The sequence below is a fragment of the Eulemur rufifrons genome, chromosome 15, assembly GCF_041146395.1.
Source record: "Eulemur rufifrons isolate Redbay chromosome 15, OSU_ERuf_1, whole genome shotgun sequence".
Lineage (NCBI taxonomy): Eukaryota > Metazoa > Chordata > Mammalia > Primates > Lemuridae > Eulemur > Eulemur rufifrons.
In genome coordinates, this window is record NC_090997.1 from 64,924,365 (window position 1) to 64,951,244 (window position 26,880).

The following is a 26,880-nucleotide window of genomic DNA, read 5'->3' on the forward strand; positions in this document are numbered from 1 at the left end:
TTAAAAAAGTAAGAATGCTTAGCTATTATCAGATCATTTTGTTTAAGGCATTAGGAGCTTTTCAAAAAGCCCCTTTTCAAATTTTATATATATATGATTACAGCCATTTACTGCAAAATTTGGAAGGAGACATTAAGCTGAGTAATGCTCTGTTCACTTGCATAAACAGTGACATGCAAAATAATAACAAGCAGCACTGTTTAAAAGTATGGACATTTATTATAAAATTAATTGTTTTGATAAGAAAGCAATTATTTAAAAAAATAATTTAATACAAATACATGTTAAATGTATAAATTGTGATTCTTTTGAGTACAAATAAGTTGTTACCTAAAGAAGAAACAAAACCTCTTTAACAGTTGTAATAAAACCTATCCTGGAAAAGTCAGTGGATATCACATGGAAATATTTATATTGTGTTCTTCTACTCAGTACCTACTTTTAAAGAATCAGGAGAATTTAAACAGAATATCAAAATATAAATTATAAATAAATATAAAAATATATCTGTATAAGATTTTTATTGAAAACATGATTATCAGTGTATATATATGCTTAAATATTAGGCTATAAATAAAGCAAAATATGAAAGAACTCCATTCTCTCAACTTTAGAAAAGGGACTTTTCTGAAGACAAATGCTTGATATTAACATACTAAGACTTCACTAATTTCATACATTGGTATCATCAACAAATTGTTATTAAACAGAAACCACTCTTTTAGACAAAAATACTTCCTGCTAACATGAAACACAAATTTGGCTTTCCGAATCACAAAAATGCTGAAACAGAAGGGTGACAAAAAATAATGTGAAATTAAGAAAAAGTAAAAGTTATGTTTTTTGTGTTTCTTTTTCACACAGCTATGCTTAATCTAGGTATATCTGGCACAGGCATGCTTTTTGTGGCATCCAGTTGGTTGTATTCCTGTATGAGTGCTGACAAGGACGACATAGCTTCCGTGAAACAGCTTTCTTCCATCCCTTCGACTTGTAGATAGTGATGAAGGTGAGCCTATAAATTAAAAAAACCTGGATGCTTACCATTGCAGGAACTTTAATACACACAGTTATCCTATAAGGTAAATATGTTCTATTAAAACTATAGTTCATTCAGCTTTGTAATGGAAACGAGAACTTGTGTTAAATGGAATATTTTGCCTAAATCCTATAATAAACTCATGAAATTTCTCATTTAGAGTAACTAATAGTATGAGTAAGCCTCTCCTCTTCAGTTATAATCAGTACAACAAATACCGTAAACAAGATCACCCCTGATTTGTAATAGTGTAATTCTTAAGAATATATCTTAAATAGCCAATAAACACATAGAGTTACAAAGGTGTATGATAATTACCTTTTTCTTGTAGAGCCTCATGAACCTCTCTCTCAGTTCCACGAAGGTAGGCTTCACACACGTGTTGTTTGCTAAAGCTAATAATGAATGAGAATGAGCCACAGGAGGTACTGAACACAGGCTGGTCTTCCAGCCTTCTTGACTCCAGGAGACAAACCGTAGAGAGGGTTTTAACCTGAGATTAAAAAAAACCACAAAAGTAAGAGCTAAGGACATTATGGATGCTACCATTCTAACTGCTTAGTTTATAAACTAATTTAACTATTTTTTTACTATCAGCAGTAACATGGTGAACTAAGAGACATTTGATAGGGGGGTATTAAACTGGCTGTGACGGTGATTCGGAAAGCTAGAAATGCATTCCTTAAGATTAGAAATCCAGGGATAAAAAGAAATGAAGGCATTATAATTTTCCTTACTTTGTAATTCAATAGACTGTCACTAAATAGTAAAACAAACTTAGAAGAGGTACAGCAGTAGTGCTGGTGGTAATAACAACAGTATCAGCTATAATTTTATGAACACTTTCTTTTTTTTTTTTTTTTTTTTTTTTTGAGACAGAGTCTCACTCTGTTGCCCAGGCTAGAGTGAGTGCCGTGGCGTCAGCTTAGCTCACAGCAGCCTCAAACTCCTGGGCTCAAGCAATCCTCCTGTCTCAGCCTCCCGAGTAGCTGGGACTACAGGCATGCACCACCATGCCCGGCTAATTTTTTCTATATATATTTTTAGCTGTCCATATAATTTCTTTCTATTTTTAGTAGAGATGGGGTCTCGCTCTTGCTCAGGCTGGAACACTTTCATAAAACGTCTCATCTATCATTTAATACCCATAAATAATAGCTTTGTATTATTACTGATTTTACACTTGAAGAAAACAAGGCACAAAGGCTAAGTAGCTTGCTCAATGTCACACTTTAGTAGTAAGTGGCATTGCGAGCATTTGAACAGAGGCAGTCTTAAGTACTATGCTACACTGTCTCAAGCAGTACACATAAATTATCTTGAAAAATAAAAACCATACCTTTCAATATTTCTGCGAAGATCTGAAATCTGTACATTTCCTCTAACCATGAGAGCACAGGCGAGGTAAAGACTGTGTTTGGGGTCTGCCCGAATTAGCTGGTGATCTTTACTAAAGGCATCTGAAAACATCTGATCCAATCTGGAACAATGAAAGTATCATTGTTTATACAAAATATTACTTCTTCCTTCTATGTATAACTATAAAATGAAGAGACAGTCATCTATAGGTAAATGAACTTCACACCAAATATTAATATTAGAATATATTACATATTCTAAATATGTTAAGTAGCCAGCTATCATTGTCTCAAAGCAATCTTGATGATAAATATGGGAAGAGAAGAAATCGTGTAATATCTTTTTTGGGGGAAAAAAAGCTGCAGTAGATTGGTGATTTCAGGTAGGTACAAAATGTTGACTATAGCATTAGTGAGCTCTATGTAGTACTGATTTCTGAAACCTCTATCATTACTTAATTCAGTATGCTCATCTACTTTATAGTATCTGAACTATCAAAACTAATTAAAAACCTATAACATTGAGATGATTACTTTGTCTCTGTAAAATATATCATAAATTAGTTAAGAATAATTAGAAGGAAACTATCAAAAGACAACATGAAGCTCTCCTATAAAACTGTGGTCCCCAACCCCCGGGCCACAGACCGGTACTGCTCTGTGGCCTGTTAGGACTGGGCTGCACAGCAGGAGGTGAGCAGCGGGCAGGCGGGTGAGCGAACAAAGCTTCATCCGTATTTACAGCCGCTCCCCAAAGCTCACATCACCGCCTGAGCTCTGCCCTCCTGTCAGATCAGCGGGAGGCATTAGATTCTGCATTATGGTGAGTTGTATAATTATCTCATTATATAATATAGTAATAATAGAAATAAAGTGCGCAATAAATGTAATATGCTGGAATCATTATGAAACCATCCCTCCACTCCTGTCTGTGGAAAAACTGTCTTCTATGAAACTGGTTCCTGGTGTCAAAAAGGGTAGGGACTGCTGCTATAAAAGATGAAAATGTGTAGCAGTGTTCCTGAATGGGGAAACTTTTAACAAAAGTCTTTTAACTGAAGGATAAAAACGCAACTACAAGATTGTTTTACCCTTCAGTTAAAGAGAGGAAGATAAAGGCAACTGAAAAAGTTTATATCTAATAACACAGACTCCTAGGTCCTTAATATGGCCCCAGTTTGTTCTTAAATCCCATTTAACTCAATGTAAATATGATTAGGTTCCGTAGATAACTCTAGCCAGAGGTTTATGTGCTGAATCTGCAGAACGTCTGGGAAGAGCTGCAGAAATCTGTGCTATTTATCAGATATTTACAGTGCCTACTCTGTGCCAGGCACTATTCCAAGTGCAAGAGACATAGCAGTGAACAGAATAAGAATTTCCTGCCCTCATTGAGATGACATTGTATACTGATTATCCTACAGAAGGAGAGATAGAGGACTTCCTAAGGCACAGGTGAGTTTTGGGGCATTCAAGAATCCTCTGCAATTATGTTCAAACTTTTGGTGAGTATGTGTTTTTGGGCATTTTTATGGAGTCAAAGTATCGATATTTCATCAGAGATGAAAATCCAGAAAAGATTAAGAACCACTAGACTCATAAAATATAAAATCTAGTAAGAAACTATAATTATTGGGATACTTGTTTTTATTTATATATGCTTATTATTTTCTTTTGGTAAAAATGGACTAGGTAAAGAACTGACCTTTGTTCACAAAATCTACAACAGAAAAAAATTCTCACTTGTTTAGAAACTACTTATAAGAAATTGAAGACAGCTTTAAAACTCTGCTTTTAATACTATAATTTTAAAACAATTTATTACTCAAGGATAAATGATTGTGTCTATATGCCAATATGGCAGCCTCTGCAATATCTACAAGTACAGCAGAAGCAAATAGCTCCCCACCAATCGCCCTACAAACATAGTAAAAACATTGTGACAAATTCCTTAAACATCTAAAATTTTTAAAGTTCCCTACAGATTTTCATAAACACATTTTAAATAAAAATAAGCCTTCACCACAAATTATGATTAAAATTTAGAAAAGTTGATAGGCATTATTTATGTCAAAATGTACTCACTAGAATCACAAGATATTCAACAGACTTTGAAATATTCAGGTTGAAGGACCAAGTCACAACAATTTTTTCATTATGCTAAGCTTAATTAGAAATTCCATATCTTTATTTTTTAAGAACTTGAAATACAAAGAAGTTGTCACGATTGTACAATAAACAGCTTAGCACTAATTTGCATTCTATGTGTTCACATTAAAGGTGTGTGTTCTATTTCAATGTACTAAAATTTAATATGCTGGGCTGATACTAGTGGGCATTTAATGATCACCATGGTCTATACACTGTGTATGCTGCTTAACTTGTTAAAGTCCCATGCAGAAAAGGAGTCCTACCTACCTATGAGTTGGCATAAATGGTCATTTGCTACTTGCTCAAATGAAACCTTATCAGTATCATTTGTGACATTCCTGAAGTATAGAATTGATATTTTACCAAAACTTTATAAAAATAAATCTTTAATTTAGATTTCACTTTTTCATTTATATACTCTCCCTTTACAGAGTTTGTCAGGACCTTTTCCCTCAGTCAACTGTAAATGCAGTGTGAACTCTTCAAGCTCATCCTAACTGTATACGCTAAGACTGTCTTTCAAAACCATTTTCTGTTAAACTGATGTAAACTTTATGCTCAAAAATGACACATAGTTTAAAAAAACAGTGTTCTGGCAATGATATATAATAGTACTATAGACATTTACATCTGAAAGCCTTCTGTGGTGTTGGGCTGTGATAAGAACTTTAAAACACAGTCTTATTTAATCTACTCAATAAGCGAAAAACTAAGATGAAAAATTTAAGTTACTTGCCCAAGGTCCTGTAGCTACTAAGTGACAGAATTGAGATTCAAACTTAAGTTGTCAGACTTCAAGGCATTTAATCTTTTTCAATAAATATTAAATCTTTATTTTCACAAGCCTACAGATTTAATCATTAGATTTAATTTCAAATAGTTTAATACTGACATTTTAAAACACTTACTTCGAAGTAAAGAAGTATGCATCTAATGGAAAAATGGCTGTCATCAACTGTATTTATTACTTCTCACAAATAAAATGATACAAAGAAATAACGAGTTATGGCAAACTTTTTTCTCTTAAAAATTTTTTTTTACAGTAATTCAACTTCTCAAAAAAACTGAAATAAACTTACTTCTTACCTTCGAGGAGGAATATTAACATCTGCCAGTGTATATAGAGGAGTTAGGCTTGACACAAGATAATGAAGTTGAGGAAAAGGAACTAAATTCATGCTGATTTCATTAAGGTCCATATTAAGGGATCCTTCAAATCTTGCAGAGCTAAAAAATTAACATTAAAACAATGAGAAAAATTTTAATTTAAAAACTATATATTTCCAATACAGCTTGATTTATTCAGCAGACAGCTTCTCAAATCCTTTTGTACACTTCCTCAATGCAGAATATGTGCTTTTTTCTGTATTAGTGAAATTTAGTATCATGAACAACCATGTATAAAGATAAAATATAACACACATCTACAGTAATTCTTTCTTCTGTATTACCTAAAGTGTGACCAACATACTATTATAGTTGTTCATTGCACATATATCTTATTAAAAACAAACTTTATTATTTGAGTTAAACACATATAGATCAATAATTATTCTAGAAACTTTACTAAATTCCTCGAGGGTTTGCGTAATACACTCTATAATCTGGAATATAAAAATGCCAAAGAAATTTCTGATACCAGAGTCATGGAAATCTTTTGGACCAGCTCAAGAGGAGGTATATATTAGCTAGCTTAAAAGATCAAGATATTCAACAGCAAAAAAATGTTTAATTTTGTCTAACCAAGTGTTTTAAAAGTGTGTCTACCACAAAACCTTTTATATCATATGACACCTGTTAATATTCCATGGAATGTACTTGGGGAAATGCTGCTTTGGATTCACAGAAATTAAAACTCTGCTTTACCACTCCAGGAGATGAAACTACAAGAAGAAATAAATTAAAACACCCCACAAAAACAAAAAGAAGCTCCTATAACTTAGGATAACTAAAAAATGCTTCTACAAAAATTCAAAACACCATCAAAAGCACAGTAGTTTTTTGACTACTCTTAGAATTACCTTGTTAGGTTGAGCAGCAAATTTGCCACAATGTTGTTCATTGCATCAAAGGGCTTCTTATGCTGCTTTTTTAAAGCCCCAGCACTTGAAGTAACCAGACTCTTGGGCTTCACAGTTGTATCCAACTTTCCAGAATTCACCACAAGGTCAATTTTGCTAATGATGTCAAATAAAGACTTTTGAGGAAAAAATATTGGGAGAGAAGCTATTAAGGACAGTGGACGTATATGATATTTTACTAGGAAAGAAAGACAAAGAATAACAATTTAAACTTATTTTTTCTCTTAGATAAGAAAGCTGAGAGGTGAAGGGAATGTTTCATGGAAACACAAAAGCACAACACAGGATTGCATACATACAAAATTTGTCCATAAGTTCCAATGTCATTTCTTACTTGATTGTCAATGGGCAATACACAGTCTGCATGCTCATTAAGTTCTTTCATTGCCAAGATGCTATTATAAGGTGAGGTTATGACATCATCCTCACTGGAAGGATAAATTGAAGTCACAAATCTGTACACTTCTGGGAATTCATCTTCAAGCACCTTTAAAAGAAATGTGCCAAGTCCAGATCCTGTTCCTAAGAATTAAAGTTTAAAAAAAAAAAGAACAAATGATTCGGAATATAATTGTGATGAACTTGGAATTTTATGTTTCGTTTGTAGACATAATTTTCAAATTATTTCTGTCATTATATATTAACTAACCTAATTTTAGATAAGAAAATGAAGACAACATGGGTAGTGAGGTCTAAGTCCCGAATTCCGTTTCTGGCTCTGATAATGAATTTGGGAGGGCTTTGTATATTTCACTCTTTTTCATGTTTAAGTTATAGGTATACGATGCCACAAGAACTTATTAAACAGTAAAAAATTCAACTAAGACAGTATTCAGTCTACACCTGATGCAAAGCAATTTAAAAAACCTAACTTGACAGCTTTGGTTTAGTATATATGCAATCTTAATAATGAAGAAAACTATCAAGTCATTAAGCAACTTATACTGTGTTAAAATTATTTAAAATTAAGCATGTCTCTCAAATTTATAAAATTTTCAAATACTTATTTAAAAGCACAAACTTAGGAATCTCATTAAAGACAACTTTCTGATACATACAGTTACATTTAAATAAAATTTAGAAATTTTTTAGAACTTTTAAGTGAGAGAATCTTCTAACCTTTTTTTTTTTTCCACACTGGGTTGTGAACCATTAGTGGGGCTACGAAACTAATTATCAGATTACTACCAGTATTTTCTTTTCTTAAATGAAGTAATAGAAAATATCAAGGTGTCACACATAGTGTGGGTAAATAATGTTTCCTAAATCTTTTGTTTCAGTGTGTGTGTGTATGTGTGTGTGTGTGTGCGCGCGCGCGCGCGCATGTGTGTGCACACAGCTGCATTGTAACATAAAATCTATTTCTTACTATTCTGGTTAACCAAAAGGTTAAAAGCCAATGCACTAATCCATGTAGATAAATATTAAAAGGCTATGATGCTAAAAATACTAGAAGAAAGTGAGGGAATTTTTTTTTGGGTAATCTTTAATGAGAAGGACTTTCTAAACATCATAAAAAACAGAGCCATTATAGAAAAGACAGTTTTGATTTCATTAAAAATAAACAAAACTTCTATATATGTTTGGGAAAAAAAGCCCCATAAACAAAATAACAAGACAAACTAAAAAAAAACTTCAACACATACGATGGAGGACTAAATTTAAGAGTTCTCACAAATCAACAACCAAAAAATTATGAATGCGACTGAAAATTGGGCAAAAGATAGAAATATGTAACATAATAAAAGAAACGCAATTGGCAAATAGAAGTAAAGATGTTCAACATTACTTCTAATTAAGGAAATGCAAATTAAAACAAGATATAATTTTGAATATATCAGACAGATTTACATTTCATAATTCTCAGAGTTGGTGACAGTGTAGGGAAATGTAAACTCTTATACACTGTTGCCAATAATATGCATTGGTGCAATATTGTAGGAAGGTATATTAGTAATATCAATCAAAATTTAAAATGTACATATTCTTTGGTTCCATCTTCCTGTCTAGGAATATTGCCTATAGCTATAAATGGCACAAATGCACAGAGATTTATGTACCAGATATACACTGGGGATTGTCTGTAATAACTAAACACCATGAACAACTTCATGTCCACCAATAAGAATCTGACTTAAAAATTATTACATATATTTTAAAATTTACAGTAATATTAAATATAAAGCATTATATATTATATACAATTGATTCTACGAGAGGGAATAATAGGGAAAGATGTTTGAGAAAGATAAAAATGAAAAAAATTACAGAATAACTTATATGATTTCATTTATGTAAAAATATACACACATACTTTAATAGGATATTTTCATAGATAGAAAATATCTGGAAAGGTAGACATAAAAAAACCCTGAAAATCTCATTACCTGTGAGGAGAGGGACTTGGGATTAGACATGGGAAAGAACTTTAGCCTTTAGTATTATTTAAATTATTTCTGCCACCTTCAGTGAAATGTAAGTATATTCTTCTGAGATGTTGGGTAACAGGGGGATTAAAAAGAAAGTCCCATAATGAATTATAAATCAATGGTTTTCTTTTGAAAACTTACTCAAATTTGAAGGTAAATTATACTACTATAAAGACAATTTGTTTCTTAATTAAATGATTTTGATGGTTTTCTAAAGGCGCAGTTACAGAGCAATTGTAACTAATTTTAAAATGCTATGTCAGTGAATAATAGATAGAAATGTATAAAAATCAATTGTACATGACCTGCTGAATATACAATCTTAACCTCAGCTTGGAGAAAAAAAGTATGGCAATTTTTTTCTTTTAATATTTGCTAATCCTACTTTAAAATTAGCAAATTATATTCTGTTTCTATTTCATAAAATGGGAACAAAATACTTCAGTTCTAAGGTACAGGCATCCTTTAGGAAGGAAAGCAATGCAGATCATTTATTTCTAATTCAAGTTGATTACCATGTAAGAAAAGATTTAAAGGAATTGACTGAGTTTCTTTTACTCTTTTTTCTCTTATTGGAGACAAGAAAGGTTTCAAGGTGGTTAAAGAAAGGTTATTGATATCCTTTGGCAAGCACACATACGAGCAGGCCAGAAATGCTTAGCTCTAGTTTGGAAATAGGACTGAACCAGCAAACTCTGAGAAAGTAAGCATTCTTCAAAAGCTAATATGTCTTAAAGCGTCACTAAAAACTTTGTGAAATTTCCAATATGCCCACTTTTAAGAAGGCTTAAATTAAAAAAAAATTAGTAATAGTGATACAATTTCACAAAATTTTAAGATAAAAAGCTCTATGTACATACATTCAAACACATAAACATCGAATAGTTCTATCTTCATCAGGCATAGGTCTAAAAACAAAACTTATTCTTGCAAAATGAATTCCCACTTACACTTTAACATTGTTATAGGCAAATGACTGAATAACTTTACCTCCTCCCATGGAATGTATTATAAAGAAACACTGCAAGCAATCACAATGCTCTGCTGATTTTCTCAGTTTCTCTAAAATCTGTTCTCGGTAAAGACTGCCAAAAACCTTGTGACCCACAGCCCTGAAAATAAAAATATAGATTAAAAAAGCCCTAGAATTTATTATTTTTGATTTTGTTATTTCCGATCTGAATAAAAAGATTATAGAAAAATGTTAAAAAGTATTATTACACCAAGTAAAATCTATTTTTGTTTCATGTAAATAAATCATGTTATAATATCCTGAAGATACTAGATAGAAAATTTAACAAATATTCTGTATCTATAATCCTCAAATATCTTGATAAGATAGCTCATTATCAATGGCTATCAAACTATGGCTTTCTAAATTTATCTTCTCAACCTTTCTCTTAAGGTACAATTACAACAAAACAAGATTTCAGTTACACAGTTTTTTCTTGTCTCTATTTAAACTCTGAACTGCAGTGGATTTTACATAGTATTAATTAAAAAAAAGCAAGATGGGGGAAGATGGCTGACCAGAGGCATCAGCTGCCAGAGTGTCTCAGTAGGAAGAATAGGTTTTAGATGAAAGAGAAAAACAACAGACAGATACACATAGATGGGGTGTAATTCTGAGGGAAGAGTGCCAGAACCTGTGGGGGACTCCATGCGACGAAGTTGCAGAACAGAACCAGGAGGAGCAAGATACTGGTGGAGATCAACCCCCGAGAGGCTTGGAGTCCAGCAAAATGGGTAGGTGGAGTGATTGGTTTCTCTTACCCTCACATCTCTGACAGAGGGCTTCCGAGCTACTGGAGTGACTTTCTACCTTCATGAACCCAAAAGCTGCTGCCACCAGAGAACTGGGAGCTTCTTGTGGACAAACTACCAGGCTCCCAGTCTTCCGGGGTGCTTCCTATCACCACAGACCCAAACAGAGAGGGCAGATGCCATATTGCTTCTCTAATCCACTGTGTGCCTTTGTCCTCCCCAGGGGGCTTCAGCCTCTCAGTTTTTGGCTTGCTTGTTCCTATGCAAATATTTCCCAACTCTGGCCCAGACTGTGGGAGCCACAAGGGCCCGTTGGGTCCTGGGGGATCTGTGTGACCCTGGAGCTAGGGCATTCCAGGTGCACTGCCTTACAGAGAGGGGGATGGAGATGACCAGAGTACTAGCTTTCCTCCATCCAGACTCTTTTTCTCCCCTCCCTTTCCCTACCCGCAGCTGCCAAAAGAAACAATTGAGCCACCAAACCGAGGCTTCTATAGAGAGTGGGACTCAAACTGTTTCCTCTTAAAGTCCTGCAGTGGTCTAAGGGGTACTTGGGATGGTGAGCTCCCTGCTCACTGGCCCTCCCTGATGTTGTGTGCCCAGTGGCTCCATCAGAGCAAGGCACACCCCGAAGTGGAAGGACATCAAACCTGCTGGAGCACCCCATTAGCAACTTAAGACCAGCACACTTCTCCCGGCATGGTCAGGGACTGATCTTCGGGGACCTGGGGATAGGCTTGCAGGCCAGATCCTGTACCCTCAGGCCTTGATTGTGTTGCTCAGTGGTACCGAGGGGAGATTTGTTAAATAATCTCAGGAGGTGAGGGAGCTCACACGGAGAGGAGAGTGCAGTGAGGGTCCCAGCTGTGGCATACTTGCGGAGCACACTTCCCGCCACAAGAAGGCCATGCTCTCAGCACCCAGGCCAGTTATCCTGGGTGGGGAAGTTCCCCAGCCCGCAGTGTCATCATGGGGGAGCTTAGACAGTGTGAGCTCCTGCCTGCCTGCTGGCAGACACTGGAGGGAGAACATAAAGCAGGGGAGTGGGGAGAAGAGTGAAACCCGTTTCTGACAGCCAGATTGTGAATCTCAGACAGCACCATCTCCAAAGCAGGCTTTCTGGTTAGGCGGGGCCACTTCAGCCCCTCTCTGGCAGCTTTCCTCAGAGGCTGGGAGCAGACATTTGACCCCTGCAGAAACAGCTACATTGCTGGCTTTTGTGGAGCCTGAGGGTGGACTCACCCAACCCGGCCCCCCCAGCCATGGCAGAGAATAGGGACTCAAGCAGAAGTTCCAGGGCCCCACCCAGCAACTGGGGCATTTGAGTGCTTCTCCTGAGGCACTAGAGCCAGTCACAGGTCCCCAAAACAACACTGCAGCTTGTGCCTTCTGGCAAGTGCCACCTACTGAGAGGGAGGTAATTTTGCATGCCCCTTACAGCATCCATTGACTTGTTCATACAGGGTGTAGTTGATTCTCACCCATAAGCACCATGTACTGTCTCAGAGATTAAACTGGGCATGCCAATTGAATTCACACTGTTAAGAAGACCACAGGGTTGGGAAAAGAGAAAGGATTTCAAAGACCTCCATCCTCCCTCATCAAAAAGAGATAGGAAATCTGCCCATTCACACAGCTCAAAACTCCTACAGTCTATGATCAACAAGCAACTGAGAAAACCACCACATTAAAGATATCTATAATCAAGGCATCCATCCAGAAACTAGAGTGCCAGCAAAGCACCTATAAGCAAAGCCAAAGATTCTTACCCAACATATGCTACAAACATACCCTGTGAATGAGAGGGGAGGAAAAAGCTCCATCTTAACAAAAGAAAATCCCAAAATAAGAAGCAACAGTTGCTCCAGATAAGGAATTAGCAAAAAACTCTGAAAGTATGAAAAATCAGAGCAGAAGGACACCCCCAAAAGGTAACACCAGCTCTCTAGCAATGGATACCAACCAAAATGAAAATATTGAAATGACGGATAAAGAGTTCCAAATATGGATTGTAAGGAAGCTCAATGAAATCCAAGAGAAAATGGAAAACCAACTCAAAGAAACCAGAAAAACAATTCAGGAAATGAATGAAAAATTCACTAAAGGAAATACAAAACACAGTGGAAAGTTTTAAGAATAGATTAGACCAGGCAGAAGAAAGAATCTCAGAGCCTGAAGACAACTCTGTCGAATTAATTCAGTCAGTCAAAAATAAAAAACATAGAATTAAGAGGAACGAACAAAGCCTACAAGAAATATGGAATTATGTAAAACAGCCAAATATAAGAATCACAGGCATCCCTGAAGGTGAAGAAGAAAATGCACGAAGGCTGGAAAACCTATTTGAGGGAATATCGAGGAAAACTTCCCTAGTCTCGCTAGAGATTTAGACATCCAGGTACAAGAAGCTTGATGAACACCTGGGAGAGTCATGGCAAAGAGGCAATCTCAAGACACACAGGCATCAGACTAGCCAAAGTCAACACAAAGGGGAAATACCAGCAAGCCCTAAGGTGAAAACATCAAGTGACTTACAAAGGAAAACCCATCAGGCTAACTGCAGACTTCTCAACTGAGACCCTACAAGCCAGAAGGGATTGGAGCCCCATCTTCAGTCTTCTTAAACAGAACAACTTCCAGCCTAGAATTTTGTATCCTGCAAAACTAAATTTCATACATGAAGGAGAAATAAAGACTCTTCCAGACAAGCAAACACTAAGGGAATTTGTCAAGACCAGACCTACCCTGTAGGAAATACTCAGAACTGCATTATACATGGATCAGCACATGAGTCACCTATCAGTGTACAACCACCCAAAAGCTAAAGCTCAGAGCTCATATAAAACAACAGTACAAGAGGTAAAACAAAGCAATAAGGTACTACCCAACAGAATGAACAGAACAGCATCCTACATATCGATTCTATCAATCAACATAGTTTGAATTCCCCACTCAAGAGACACTCAAGAGGCTAAACGGATAAAAAAATACAAGCCAAGTATCTGCTCTCTCCATGAAACACATCTAACCCACAAGGATTCATATATTCAAGCTGAAAGGATGACAAAAAATATTCCATGCAAATGGAAATCAAAATAAAGTAGGTATAGCCATTTTTACATCAAATTGACTTTAAATAAAAAATAGTAAAGAAAGACAAATAAGGTCACTATATAATGGTAAAGGGAGCAATTCAATAAGAAGTCATAACAATCCTAAATATTAATATTTATACACCTAACACAGGAGCACCCAGATTCATAAAGCAAACCCTACTAAGCAAAGAGATAAAGAGCAACACCATAATTTCTAGGGACTTCAACACCCCACTGACTGATCTGGACAGATCATCCAAGCAGAAAATAAACACTGGACTTAAATGGGACTGTAGAACAAATGGACCTAATAGACATTTACAGAACATTTTACCCCAAAACTACTGAATATACATTCTTTACATCAGCACATGGAACATTCTCCAAGACATCGTATTTTAGGCCACAAAACATGGCTCAACAAATTAAAAAAAAAAATAGAAATCACATCATGTATAGTTTGTCTGGAAAGTATCCAGCCACATAATATGAAAAACAGAGACATTTATTGAAGAAGATACAAGAAACATCGTACATAGGACAATGATGCCTCAGTCCTCTTCAAGGTAGGCACCTTGGGACCTCACATAGTTTTCCCAGCATCTCTTAACCTAACCCATAAACATTCAATATTCTCAGGTGTTCTGCTTGTTGTAGGCCTTCCAGAACATGGATCACTTTCAACAGATTCTCGACCACCTTTGAGGCATTTATGTCACCCTTTTATTTGCACTACACTCATTGCATTGTCCCCAAAAGCCTTCTGAATCATTCAAATAGTTTCCTTGGAAGAATGGTCAAGCTTAACACAAAATCTGATGTAGATTCATTGCTCTACTCACTCATTTTGAATGTGATAGCCACACTCAACAATATCTAGTGCCCAAATGACTAGTACAGTGAAGTCATAATTGTTCATGCATGTGCATTACAGTCCACTCTCCTTGGCTGCCAGGTTACATCGATGTTGTGCAAAGTGTTCTTGTTGTAGTAACAATGGCTGGATACTTTCTGGACAGACCTCATATCTTCTCAGACTACAGTGGAATAAAAGTAGAAATCAGCTCCTAGAGAAACACTCAATTCTATACAAAGTCATGAAAATTAAACCTGCTGCTGAACAATTATTGGATCAACAATGAAATTAAGATGGAAGTTAAAAGATTCCTCAAACCGAATGACAAAGGGGACACAAGCTATCAAAATCTATGGGATTCACAGCAAAAGCAATCCTAAGGGGGAAATTCATAGCCTTAAAGGCCTGCAACAAAAAGAGAGATCACAAATTAACAATCTAATGACATGTCTCAATGAACTATTAATAGAAAAGGAAGAGCAAACCAATCCCAAACCCAGCAGAAGAAAAGAAATGACTAAGGTCAGAGAAGAACTAAATAAAACAAAAAACAAAGGATCAATGAAATGGAAAGTTGGTACTTTGAAAAGATAAAATTGATAGATCTCTTGCTAGACTGACCAGGAACAGAAGAGAAAGGACCCAAATAAGCTCAATCAGAAACAAAAAAGGAGATATTACAACTGATGCCATGAAATACAAAATATCATTTGTGAATACTGTGAAAATCTCTATGCATATAAACTCGAAAATGTAGAGGAAATGGACAAATTCCTGGAAACACACAACCTCTCAAGATTCAGTCAGGAAGAAACAGAACTCCTGAACAGACGAATAATAAGCAACGAGACTGAAGCAGTAATAAAAAATCTTCCAACAAAAAAAAGCCCCAGACCACAAAGGACATGAACAGAAACTTTTCAAAAGAAGAAAGAATAATGGCCAGCGAACATATAAAAACATGCTCAACATCTCTAATCATTAGAGAAATGCAAATCAAAACCACAATGAGATATCACCTAACCCCAGTGAGACTGGCCTCTATCAAAAAAATCCCAAAACAACAAATGCTGGCGAGGATGTGGAGAGATAGGAACACTCTTACACTGCTGGTGGGACTGCAAATTAGTACAACCTCTGTGGAAAAGAATTTGGAGATACCTCAAAGAGCTAAAAATAGAAATATCATTTGATTCAGCAATAGCACTATTAGGCATATACCCAAAAGAGCAAAAGACATTCTATAATAAAGACATCTGCACCCGAATGTTTATGGCAACACAATTCACTATTGCAAGGTTGTGGCAACAATCCAAGTGCCTGTCAGTTCATGAGTGGATTATTAAAATTTGGTATATGTATACAATGTAATATTACTCAATTATAAGAAATGACGGTGATCTAGCACCTCTTATATTTTCCTGGCTAGAACTTGAGCCCATCCTCTGAAGTGAGGTATCAGAAGAATGGAAGAATAGGCTCCACATGTACTCGCCATCAAATTGGCACTATCTGATCAACACTATGGTGCTCACATGGCAGTAATATTCTCCAGGGATTAGGGGGTTGCTGGGGGTGGGGAGGACTCACAACTAATGGACGCAGTGAGCATTGTAGAGGGGAAGGGCATGCCTCTAATCCTCGCTTGGGTGAGGCAAAGTCATAAAATGTAACCAAAATGTTTACACCCTCATAATATCATAATATACCCTCATTAAAAAAAAAAAAAAAATCCCCAGACCAGATGGATTCACAGCTGAATTCTATCAGACCTATAAAGAAGAGTTGGTACCCATAAGGCAGAAATTATTCCATAACAATGAAAAGGAGGGAATCCTCCCCAACTCATTCTAAAAAGCCAGTACCACCTTGATACCAAAACCAGGAAAGGACACAACAAAAAAGAAAACTACATAACAAAATCCCTTATGAATACAGATGCAAAAGTCCTCAATAAAATACTAGTAAACTGAATTCAACAGCACATCAAAAAAATAATCCACCAAGACCAAGTGGGCTTCATCCCAGGATGGTTCAACATACATCAACTGATAAATGTGATTCACCACATAAACAGAAGCAAAAACAAAGATCATATAATCATCACAATAGATGCAGAAAAAGCATTTGACAAAATTCAGCATGCTTTCATGATAATCCCTCAACAAACGAGGCACAGAAGGAACATATCTCAAAATTACAAAAGCCGTATGTGACAAACCCACAGCCAGCATCAAACAGAATGGGGAAAGTTGAAAGCATTCCCACTAAGTACTGCAATGAGACAAGGATTCCCATTGTCACCACTTCTATTCAACATAGTCCTGGAAGTCCTAGCCAGAGCAATTAGGCAAGAGAAAGAAGTTAAGGGTATCCAAATCAGGAAGGAGGAGGTCAAACTATCACTTTTTGCTGACAAAGGATTCTATATCTATAAAACCCCAAAGATTCCACCAAGAGACTCCTGGAATTGATAAATAAACTCAGCAAAGTCTCAGGTTACAAAATCAACGTACACAAATCAGTAGCATTCCTATACACCAGTAACAGTCAAGCAGAGTGTCAAATCAAAGACTCAACACCATTCACAATTGCTACCAAGATAATAAAATATCTAGGAATATGCTTAACCAAAGAGGTGAAAGATCTCTACAAGAAGAGCCACAAAACACTGAGGAGAGAAATCGCCAATGATGCAAACAAATAGAAACATATATCATGCTCATGGATCAGTAGAATCAACATTGTTAAATGTTCATATTTCTCAAAGTGATTTACAGATTCAATGTAAGCCCCATCAAAATATCAACATCATATTTCACAGATCTAGAAAAAATAATTCTAAGCTTCGTTTGGAACCAGAAAAGAGCCCAAATAGCCAAAGCAATCTTAAGCAAAACGAACAAATTGGGAGGCATCATATTACCAGATTTCAAACTATACTACAAGGATACAGTAACCAAAACAGCATGGTATTTGCACAAAAATAGAGACAGAGACCAATAGAACAGAAAACCCAGACTTAAAACCATCCACAAACACCCAACTGAGGAAAAGAATCCCTATTCAATGTGGCTATCCAATTTTCCCAGAACCATTTATTGAATAGGAATTTCATTCAAGAATGAAACAGGATTCATATCTGTCACCACGAAAAAAAATTAATTCAAGATGGATAAAAGACTTAAATGTAAGGCATGAAACCATAAGAACTCTGGAAGAAAATGTTGGAAAAACTCTTTCATATATTGACCTAAGCAAACAATTATAAAAAAGACCCCAATGGCAATCACAGCAACAACAAAAATCAATAAATGGGATTTGATTAAATTAAAAAGCTTCTGCACAGCCAAGGAAATAAGCAAGAGAGCAAACAGACAACCTAGAGAATGGGAGAAAATATTCGCAAGCTATACATCTGATAAAGGACTAATAACCAGAATCTACAAAGAACTCAAGCAAATCAGCAAGGAAAAAATCAAACAACCCCACTAAAAAGTGGGCAAAAGACATGAACAGAAGCTTTTCAAAAGAAGATAGACAAATAGCTAATAAACATACGAAAAAATGCTCAATGTCACTAATTATCACAGAAATGCAAGTTAAAAGCACAATGAGATATCACCTCACACCAGTCAGCATGGCTTTTATTAAAAAGTCCAAAAATAGATGCTGGCATAGATGTAGAGAAAAAGGAACACTTACACACTGTTGGTAGGACTGCAAATTAGTGCAACTTCTATGGAAAACAGTATGGAGGTTCCTCAAAGAACTATTAATAAAAGTAGATCTACCATTTGATCCAGCAATCCCACTACTGGGTATTTGCCCAAAGGAAAAGTCATCATTGTATCAAAAAGACACTTGCACTCAAATGTTTATTGCAGTACAATTCACAATTGCAAAGACTGGAATCAACCCAAATGCCTATCAATTCGCGAGTAGATTAACAAAATGTGGTATATGTATACCATAGAATACTACACAGCCATTTGGAAGGATGACTTAATGCCTTTTGCAACAATATGGATGGAACTGGAGACCTAAGTGAAGTATCTAAAGAACGGAAAAACAAACACCACATGTACTATTAAATTGGAACTGATGAGCATCCATTTGCATAGAGGGAAGCATAACTCAATGGAAATCAACGGGGGGGGGGGGGCAGTGGTAGGGGAAGATATTGGTGAAAACCTAACTAATTGGTACAATGAACACTCTCTGGGTGATGGGCACACTTATAACCCTGACTCAAGCATTACAAAAGTCATCCATGTAGCCAAAAACATTTGTATCCCTGTATAAGTTTGAAATAAAAAAAAAAAAGCAAAATGTGGTTAACTATTAATAGCAAGACATTGAAAATAAAAAATTTCAAACTAAACTATTCTGGTTTAAAATGAGAAAAAAAAAGGTCACATGTTATTAGGTGAAATGACACATGGTAGAAAACTGATTATTCATGAGGCTCTGCAAGTTTTTTTGGTTGCTCAAATTTGCAAGTATTGCTACAATGAATTAAAAAATAAGAATGATTTCCCCCTAACATGTACTCAGGTGTAATTCAAAAGTTACAAAAGTTATACATTAGAGAAAAGCCAGTTAGGTGGACTCACTTATTAAGTGACTGGTTCTCCCCAAATTAGCCTTCCAGAACACAAGATTAAGATTTACGCTTCAGAAAAATTATACATCACTCCACATTATGTACTTGAGGGACTGCAAATAGTTAAAATAATGAATATGACATTTGCAAATAACAGGAGCTACTAAATTTTTAAAAACAGCAAAAATAGTCTCAATGTGAATTCTTAAATAATCTCTGTTGGAGTTTTATTTTTCCTCATTAAAGAGAAGAGACCATTATAAATTCAAGGGCCAAAACCACCTCAGGCTCAGCTTGAATACTAGTACACTGGTCTGGCTTACCTGTCTGTGTTAGTTCTATTAAATCTGACCAATTGGTGAACTTCAAAGAGGCAAATAATATAGATAAGAGAACAGTTTATTAAAGTACTTAAAACTTTTGTTACTATTTAGTGTTATTTAAAAATCAATTTACAAAGAGGAATTCAGTAATTTTTCATGATTCATCTTTTTCTTAAAAAAAAAGTAAGAAGAAACTAGGAGTAAGAGTAAATACAGGTGGTTCCAAGCATTGTGAAACACCATCATTTATTAAAGAAAAGATGATGGGCCGAAAGCCCTAGCTTTGTGTGGCAAATTATATCCTGCTTTCATATCAGCAGGACCTATCAGAATGAAGACTACTCATTTTTTTAGATGACCTTCAATTTTTACATTCAGCATATTCTCACCAATTATTTCCTGAGCCAGAAATATCAGTGATGAGCTGCTTGCTATCAAATACATCTCTCAGTGGTCCTTGCAGAATTTCATTCACTACCCCTTCTTCCATATCAATCAAGACAGCCTGAGAAAGAGAAATAAAATTTAATTACTATATTTTCTTTTATTCACTCTGTAAATGAAATTATGAGCTAAAAGTTTTAATAGTTTAAGCTTAACCAAAATATTTATGTAGAATCTGTTATAAGAATTAAAAAATAATTTCCCCCTGCTTGAAAGGTGGAATCCAATTAAAGGACGAATTTTAAACTCTTTTATCCTACTCCAAATGCCAAGTGCGGGGACAAAAGGAAACAAGCCCCTTAACTGAACTTTTAACAAAGCCTCAGAAATCTAGAAGGTAACCTTAACCAAAAAAGGTTCTCAATATAAATGTAGGGTGCATTAATGCATTTGCCCACTAGGACCATGCTGTTCTTTATGAATCAAAGCCAAAAACTGTCCAATTCAAATGAGTAAATTTACTACTATATGCAAAGTAGAGGCACTGGATAGATGTCAAAGATGACAACATGGCCCTTTTTCCCAAGTAATTAACAATCTAATTCATTACCACAAACTTTATTGACATTAGAGAAAACCTATTCTACTGAGAAGAAAATGAGAATATAAAACAAAATTAATTATGCAAAGAAAGAAATAGAAAAAAAGATGAAGAAAATAGAGCAAAATGTAAGTAGGGATAGCTTGGCAGTTGTATATATGCTCCCTCCTCCCACTTCTTTGTACTTTACTTTCTATATATTCTACAGTGAGAAAAAAGAGTGAAAAAGAAAAATAAGTAGAGTTAAATAAAAAAGCAAGGCTGAAAAAAATTCTGAAATAATCTTAGGGCACACTATAATTTGATTTGTTAACTTTTTGATTCAGCATCGCAGAAAAGTGCTCGGTTTATGGGTTTTAATTTTGTGCCCATATAACATTAAGCAGTTATCACATGTCACTGTTCTAGATGTTTTATATGTACCCTACCATTTAATCCTTACAACTCTATGCATAGGTACTATCATCCCTATTTTACATATGAGGAAACTGAGGCCTAGAAAAGTTAAATAACTTGACTATGATTACTCAGCTAGTAAGTGGTAGAGCTGCGATTCAAACCAAGCTAGCCTAGCTGCAGAATCACTCTTAATCACCAAACTCTATGCCCTAATTGAAGGAAGACAGTCAAGTTTAATTATTTATAGAGTACTGACTACAATGGAGTTACAATTTATGCACATTTAAATTCTGTGAATTTAATTATATGTGTATTTAATTATGCTACTTACTATAGGATATACAATTAAAATATAGCAGTATATTACAAACACTATAAAATTGTTTTACAAATGTGCTCCTTTATATACAGCAGTCATTATACATTAATATATACTTTACATACACAGGACTGTATAGGGCTATATACTGGCAATTTTAGGGATTTTCAAGGATATTTCAGACAATATGCAATTTTTACCTTAAATACTAACTTTAACACCTATCTAACCAAAGAGGGACTTCACTGTATGGGAAAACTATAGTACTACAAGTTGTGTAAGATTATATAAGAAAAAAATTTAGCTTATGCTGGCCTTGTTCCAAAACAGATTTATTGAAATGACTTGTGGAAGATTAAATATACATAAATCATACTCTCAACTAACTTACTATATGGCAAGGGAAACAGTATGCAGAATACAAACTGATATTCAGGTACCTCCTGAAGTGAGTTTTGAAAGAAACATCACTGTCCTAGTCACTTTGCATTAAATCCCTGACATAATATATAACTCTTACAGTCCTTCCTTGGTCACAGCAGGCCCTTGTTTTTCCTCTGGACATTAAGTAAACTTTGGGAGAGTATTGTGGGTTCCTCACTTAGGCATCCAAGGTCACAACTGTACCAGGATTTGATGTTTATATTTCCTTCCACAAAGCAACCTGGTGATAGCCTTCTGTCTTTTCCCTAACTGTAATATAGGATTTAGAAAATTCTCAGTATTTGCTTATTAACCTAAGAAACTGAAAATGGTAGAGGGACTCAAGGACCAAATTATCTTAAAAAGCCTGGATTCTTTAGTTCCTAAGGAGAAAGTGGAAGAGTACCTTCTTGGACAAAAAGTCAAAGGCTACAGAAATATAATGATTTCTTCTTTCTTAGTAGTGTTTCCCCCAGCTTTCACTCTGCTCACTGAAATGGTGATAGGAAAGAGCTCAAATTGAGAGTAGTCTAGGAAATGTCAAGTCTCTTTGTCTTAAGATTTGGATTGGGACGATAGCTCTATGTCATGTAGTACACTGTGTTAATCAATTATCCTATCAGCCTACAAGCACATGGTCTCTGCCTTAAATTTTGTTTTCCAAGGACATCAGAGATCACAGATACAAGAAGATACTTCCCAGGTGCCACAACACTATTGCTGTCCAATTTTTCAGCCACTATACCAGGTCTGATCCTTAGCATGTCAATTCCTTCCACAGCATTTAAACTACTTTTCTTGTTATAGTCAAAGATTACCAATCAATAATCTAAAGAAGTAGTTTGTTGTAGAGAAACAACCACAGAAGAGAAATGCTGGAATGAGGATTAAGACTTTAACTATGAGCTATCAACTTAAAGCATTTTGTTCAGGAGAACATACATGGTTATGATATTTATTCACCATAATGTGGCTGGGCCCATGCTTTGTATTAGTAGAAACCCTGATGCAAATAAATCTTCCATTACCTTTAAATGAAACATTAAACTGTATTATTAGTATGTATTGAAATACATACTAGAGTTAAAATGGCTCGTTTTGTTACCATTTATCTAGATATCTATTTCCCCTGAAAACATTTTTAAAAATGCTAAATATACTGTATTTTTAACTTAAGTATGAAAATTTCCCCTGAATGTTTTAGGTGGACACACATGTCTGCTTATTTACATTTACATTATATGTGGCTTAGTAAATGTTTTTGAATTTGAGAAGTTAAAATTTGTCATGATAGTTACAGAGTATAGTTATTTTAAAAACACATGTAATGTAAGAATCCAAGCATATATATCTTACTCGTGCTTTTAAAGAGGATATTTTTCCCTTGGAAATACTGCCACCATCACCAGCCACTCTGAAAGATAAAAAATGAGAAAAGGTCATAAGATCTTCGATTGCTTATAGTATTATCAGGTAACAAAGTTAACTTCTATTTATATAAGACTGCTTATGGGCAAGGTGAGGCAGACACAACAGCCATCCCTGAACTCCTCCTTTCTTGTTTACTTCCTGTTAGGCTAAAAAAGTGAGGCACTTATTTTTCTGTCTTTCTTTATAGTTAGGGCTGGCCATGTAGTACAGTTCTACCCAATGAGATAAAGGGGAAGTTTTCTGATAAAAAGGACCAGACGTAGTTGGTGCCAACCTTCTTCCTTTTCCCAAGTCAAATATGAATAGGGACGTGATTCCCAGAAAAGAGACTACCATTTTATAGCCATGAAGTAAAAACACAAGGACAAAAAGCCTACATACTAAGGAGAGCAGAACAATATACAGTATCTAGGTCTTTGAGGCATTTCTCCAAACCTAGAACAGCTAATTTCCAGATTTTTTAGTCTGTAAGATAAATGGACACCTTTATTGCTTACGTCACCATTAATGAGGTTTCCTGTTGCAGCCAAACACACATCAACTAATATACCAGTTATATATCATTGAGCATCTAATGCTGTTTCTAGAATTTCATATTACCAAAGTACTGAAATGTACAAACGAACACAGTATCTGCATCAATAGAGACAATTCACAAGATGACAATATGTGAAGGGAAGCCTAGTTAGACACAGATGACATGACAGATCAGGGGTTAGTAAACTACAGTCCTTAGGGCAAATCCAACTAGCCACCTGTTTTCCTAAATAAAGTTTTATTCAAATACAGCTATACCCATTCACTTACATATTATCTTTGCCTGCATTCATGCTACAAGGTCAGAGTGAAGTAGCTGTGAAACAGACCTTACGGTTTGCAAACCTAAATATTTACTATCTGGTCCTTCACAGAAAAGGGTTGCCAACTCTTGCTATAGGTAAATACCTATCATGCTATTAAAAATATATAATAGTTTGATAAGGTGTACATGAAGATGTGGTCTCATTTTTGAAAAAGATTTTTCATACTAACTTGTGAAACAGACGCTGCATGTATTTACAGTACACAGAAGAGCAAGATGCCACACCCCTACTTCCCAAACTCAAAAACACAGTGCTCTCAGGTTAAAGTATAAAACAGAGTAGATGAGAGTGTAGTCATGTTAAGTCACTTTATTAAGAAAAGCTCCCAGGCTGAGTCTGAACTATGTAATACTCAATGAAAGGGTTGGCTATCAAGAAAGGAAGAGATGGGTGTAGCACCTGAAAGAAGTATAAAAAAGGCAAATTTGAGTCTTCTAATAGTATACAGAGGTGAGGATATTTTGGGCCACAAATAAGAGGGAATCTAGTCTATATGACAGATAGGTACATATAATAAAGATAAATGACACCAGTCATTAAGGTAATAAACCTAACTTTCCTTGGTCTGATTCCATGGTCACCAAGCAACCTTCTGATTATTATGTAGCTTTTCAGGTAGTTTTCCTACAAAAGATAATGTGTCTATGATGGAAAATGAGAATCTGGTCTTTGGTTAACATGACTGTACTGGACAGCACTAGACCCATTTTCAAGGTGCCAATAACATTTCTGAGTTTGCAAGCTTGAGCACTAGATTCTGGAACTCACTGAGGAAGTAGGCACTAATTAGCATTCCTTAGAAGATAACTGCTCAAACACCCAGCCAACTAATTCAAACTAGAACTGGAATTTCTATTGAATTAGATTGAAGCCTGATACTAAGTATATATTTTTCAGTTCAAGGCCACCACAGTTAGTTTTATCAAGTATTTTGAAAATGCATGAACTTAATAATTTAACATTAAAAGCATACGGACATACCTGAATGACAACTTATTCTTTCAGATAAACGATATATAGTACTCACATATGCCCTTTATTAAGTAAAACAAAATCTGACTATTTTTCTCCTTTTTAAGCACATTTTATACTTAAAGCAAATATTCCTGACCACAGATAATATCAGAGAAATGTAAACAATATATTTTTCTTTCAAAAGTTAGCCATTACTGGATGCATTAACAAGATACCCTCAGGGAAAATTTCAGCTTTTCTTTAGTGAAACTTTATTTCAAGGTTAAGTTAAAAAAAAGTTACACCACAGGGACACCTATTGTCCTGTTCTATAAGATGACGTAAGAATATTAATCATATAACAAGAATAAATACGCTCATATGAGAAAAACAAAAAAGCCAGACAACTTCCCACCTATTGACTATTTTTACTGTCCTTTGAAGAATTCTCTCCCACTCTGTTGAAATGAAAAGGATCATCATATTCTGTAACAGACTTTAATCCCATCTTACCTGGTATCCACATTTCTAAAAAAGCTGCTTATTGCCTCATCATAAATTCCTTTCTAAAAAGAAAACAAATATAGCATTTAAATTTTGCCTTTTCCCCAATCTAGTCCTTTCAATTTTAATAATACTACAATGGCTAGTACGTAGCTAAGACAAGAAACAGCAAATTATCACAAAATGCTTAGTTTCATCCAATCTCCTTTTTCCAATCTCCTTCTAGAGGAGAGTAAATGTCACGAGATAGATAAAGTTCTGCAGGGGGTGCTGAAAAAAGGAATCTTCAAAGGACTGTAGAACAGGTGCATCAAATGAGCGTTCTCTCCGGATTCTCAGTGATTATTTTAAAAGCTGACTGGTTAAATTAAGGAATACAATAACCACACGTGTTATCTATTTTACGAAGTACTTTCACATACACTAACTCAGCGCTCCTCACACGAACCCTAATAAAGAGAAGACCCTGAGAATTAGGAAAAATGTTAAAACTAAGGTCTCTGGCCAGTGTTCTTATAGTTTAGTGTGTTTGACAGCAACATGTCTTTAAAAACCAGTATGTTCTGAAAAGATCCCATACAACTTATATTGGTCAGATAAAAGCTCAGGGTATTTTCTACTTATTGGTTGGAAGACGTCGGTGACAGGCGAGGGCAGCTCCCAGCGGGGGGCCACGTACCTGGTTCACAGCGGCGTGCTCCCTCAGCGCCAGGTCCCAGAAGCAGCAGCCTATCTGGTTTCCGCACTGGCCGACTGCGACGAAGGGAAAGGACAGAACATGGACATGAGGCAGGAAACAAGGTCGCTGGATTCCGCGACGAACAGCTACCCATCCACCCCGTGCAACTCACTCTGTACGACCACCGACTGGGTCATCCTGGAGCACCTCCAGCCCTGGGCGCCTGCGAACCTGCGCCAGCCTTCGCATTACCGCCCGCAACGGCGCTCTACGAAGGAGCGGCCGCAAGTCACGCCGCTGCCGCAAATTGCTGCCGTCGCGAAGCACTTGTCTAGGTTCAGGCTGAAGTTTTTCGTTAGAAGGCCGCGCAAGTGCACTTGCGTCTCACCGTTACCATAGCGACTGGGCTTCCGGATTGCAAATCCTCGCTGCCTTGTCAACCAACATCTGTGAGCATTGGCAGCTCCGGAGCCCGGGGTAACTGGCCGGTAACTAGGCTTTGGAATGTTATTTTAGAATATGTGTCTCTAAACTGGCCATGGAGTATCAGAGGTTTAGTTTTCGTTCACTGTCCCAACACCCTGGGCGGTGGGTCAAATTCCGTTTATTCAGATTACAAGG

The 26,880-nt window shown here is 35.8% G+C and overlaps 1 protein-coding gene across 1 annotated transcript; it reads right to left on the bottom strand.

The window, feature by feature from the left end:
* Nucleotides 1-96: 96 nt before the first annotated feature.
* On the bottom strand, nt 97-26,500 carry TUBE1 (tubulin epsilon 1). The gene is made up of 12 exons (XM_069488147.1): nt 26,432-26,500; nt 26,260-26,333; nt 25,590-25,642; nt 23,185-23,242; nt 20,092-20,207; nt 10,049-10,170; nt 6,964-7,151; nt 6,570-6,745; nt 5,635-5,775; nt 2,379-2,519; nt 1,358-1,532; nt 97-1,015 (listed from the first exon to the last, which is right to left on the bottom strand). Exons 1-12 carry the CDS (start codon nt 26,454-26,456, stop codon nt 857-859), a joined length of 1,428 nt encoding a protein of 475 aa, XP_069344248.1. The 5' UTR covers nt 26,457-26,500; the 3' UTR covers nt 97-856.
* Between the last annotated feature and the right edge of the window lie 380 nt (nt 26,501-26,880).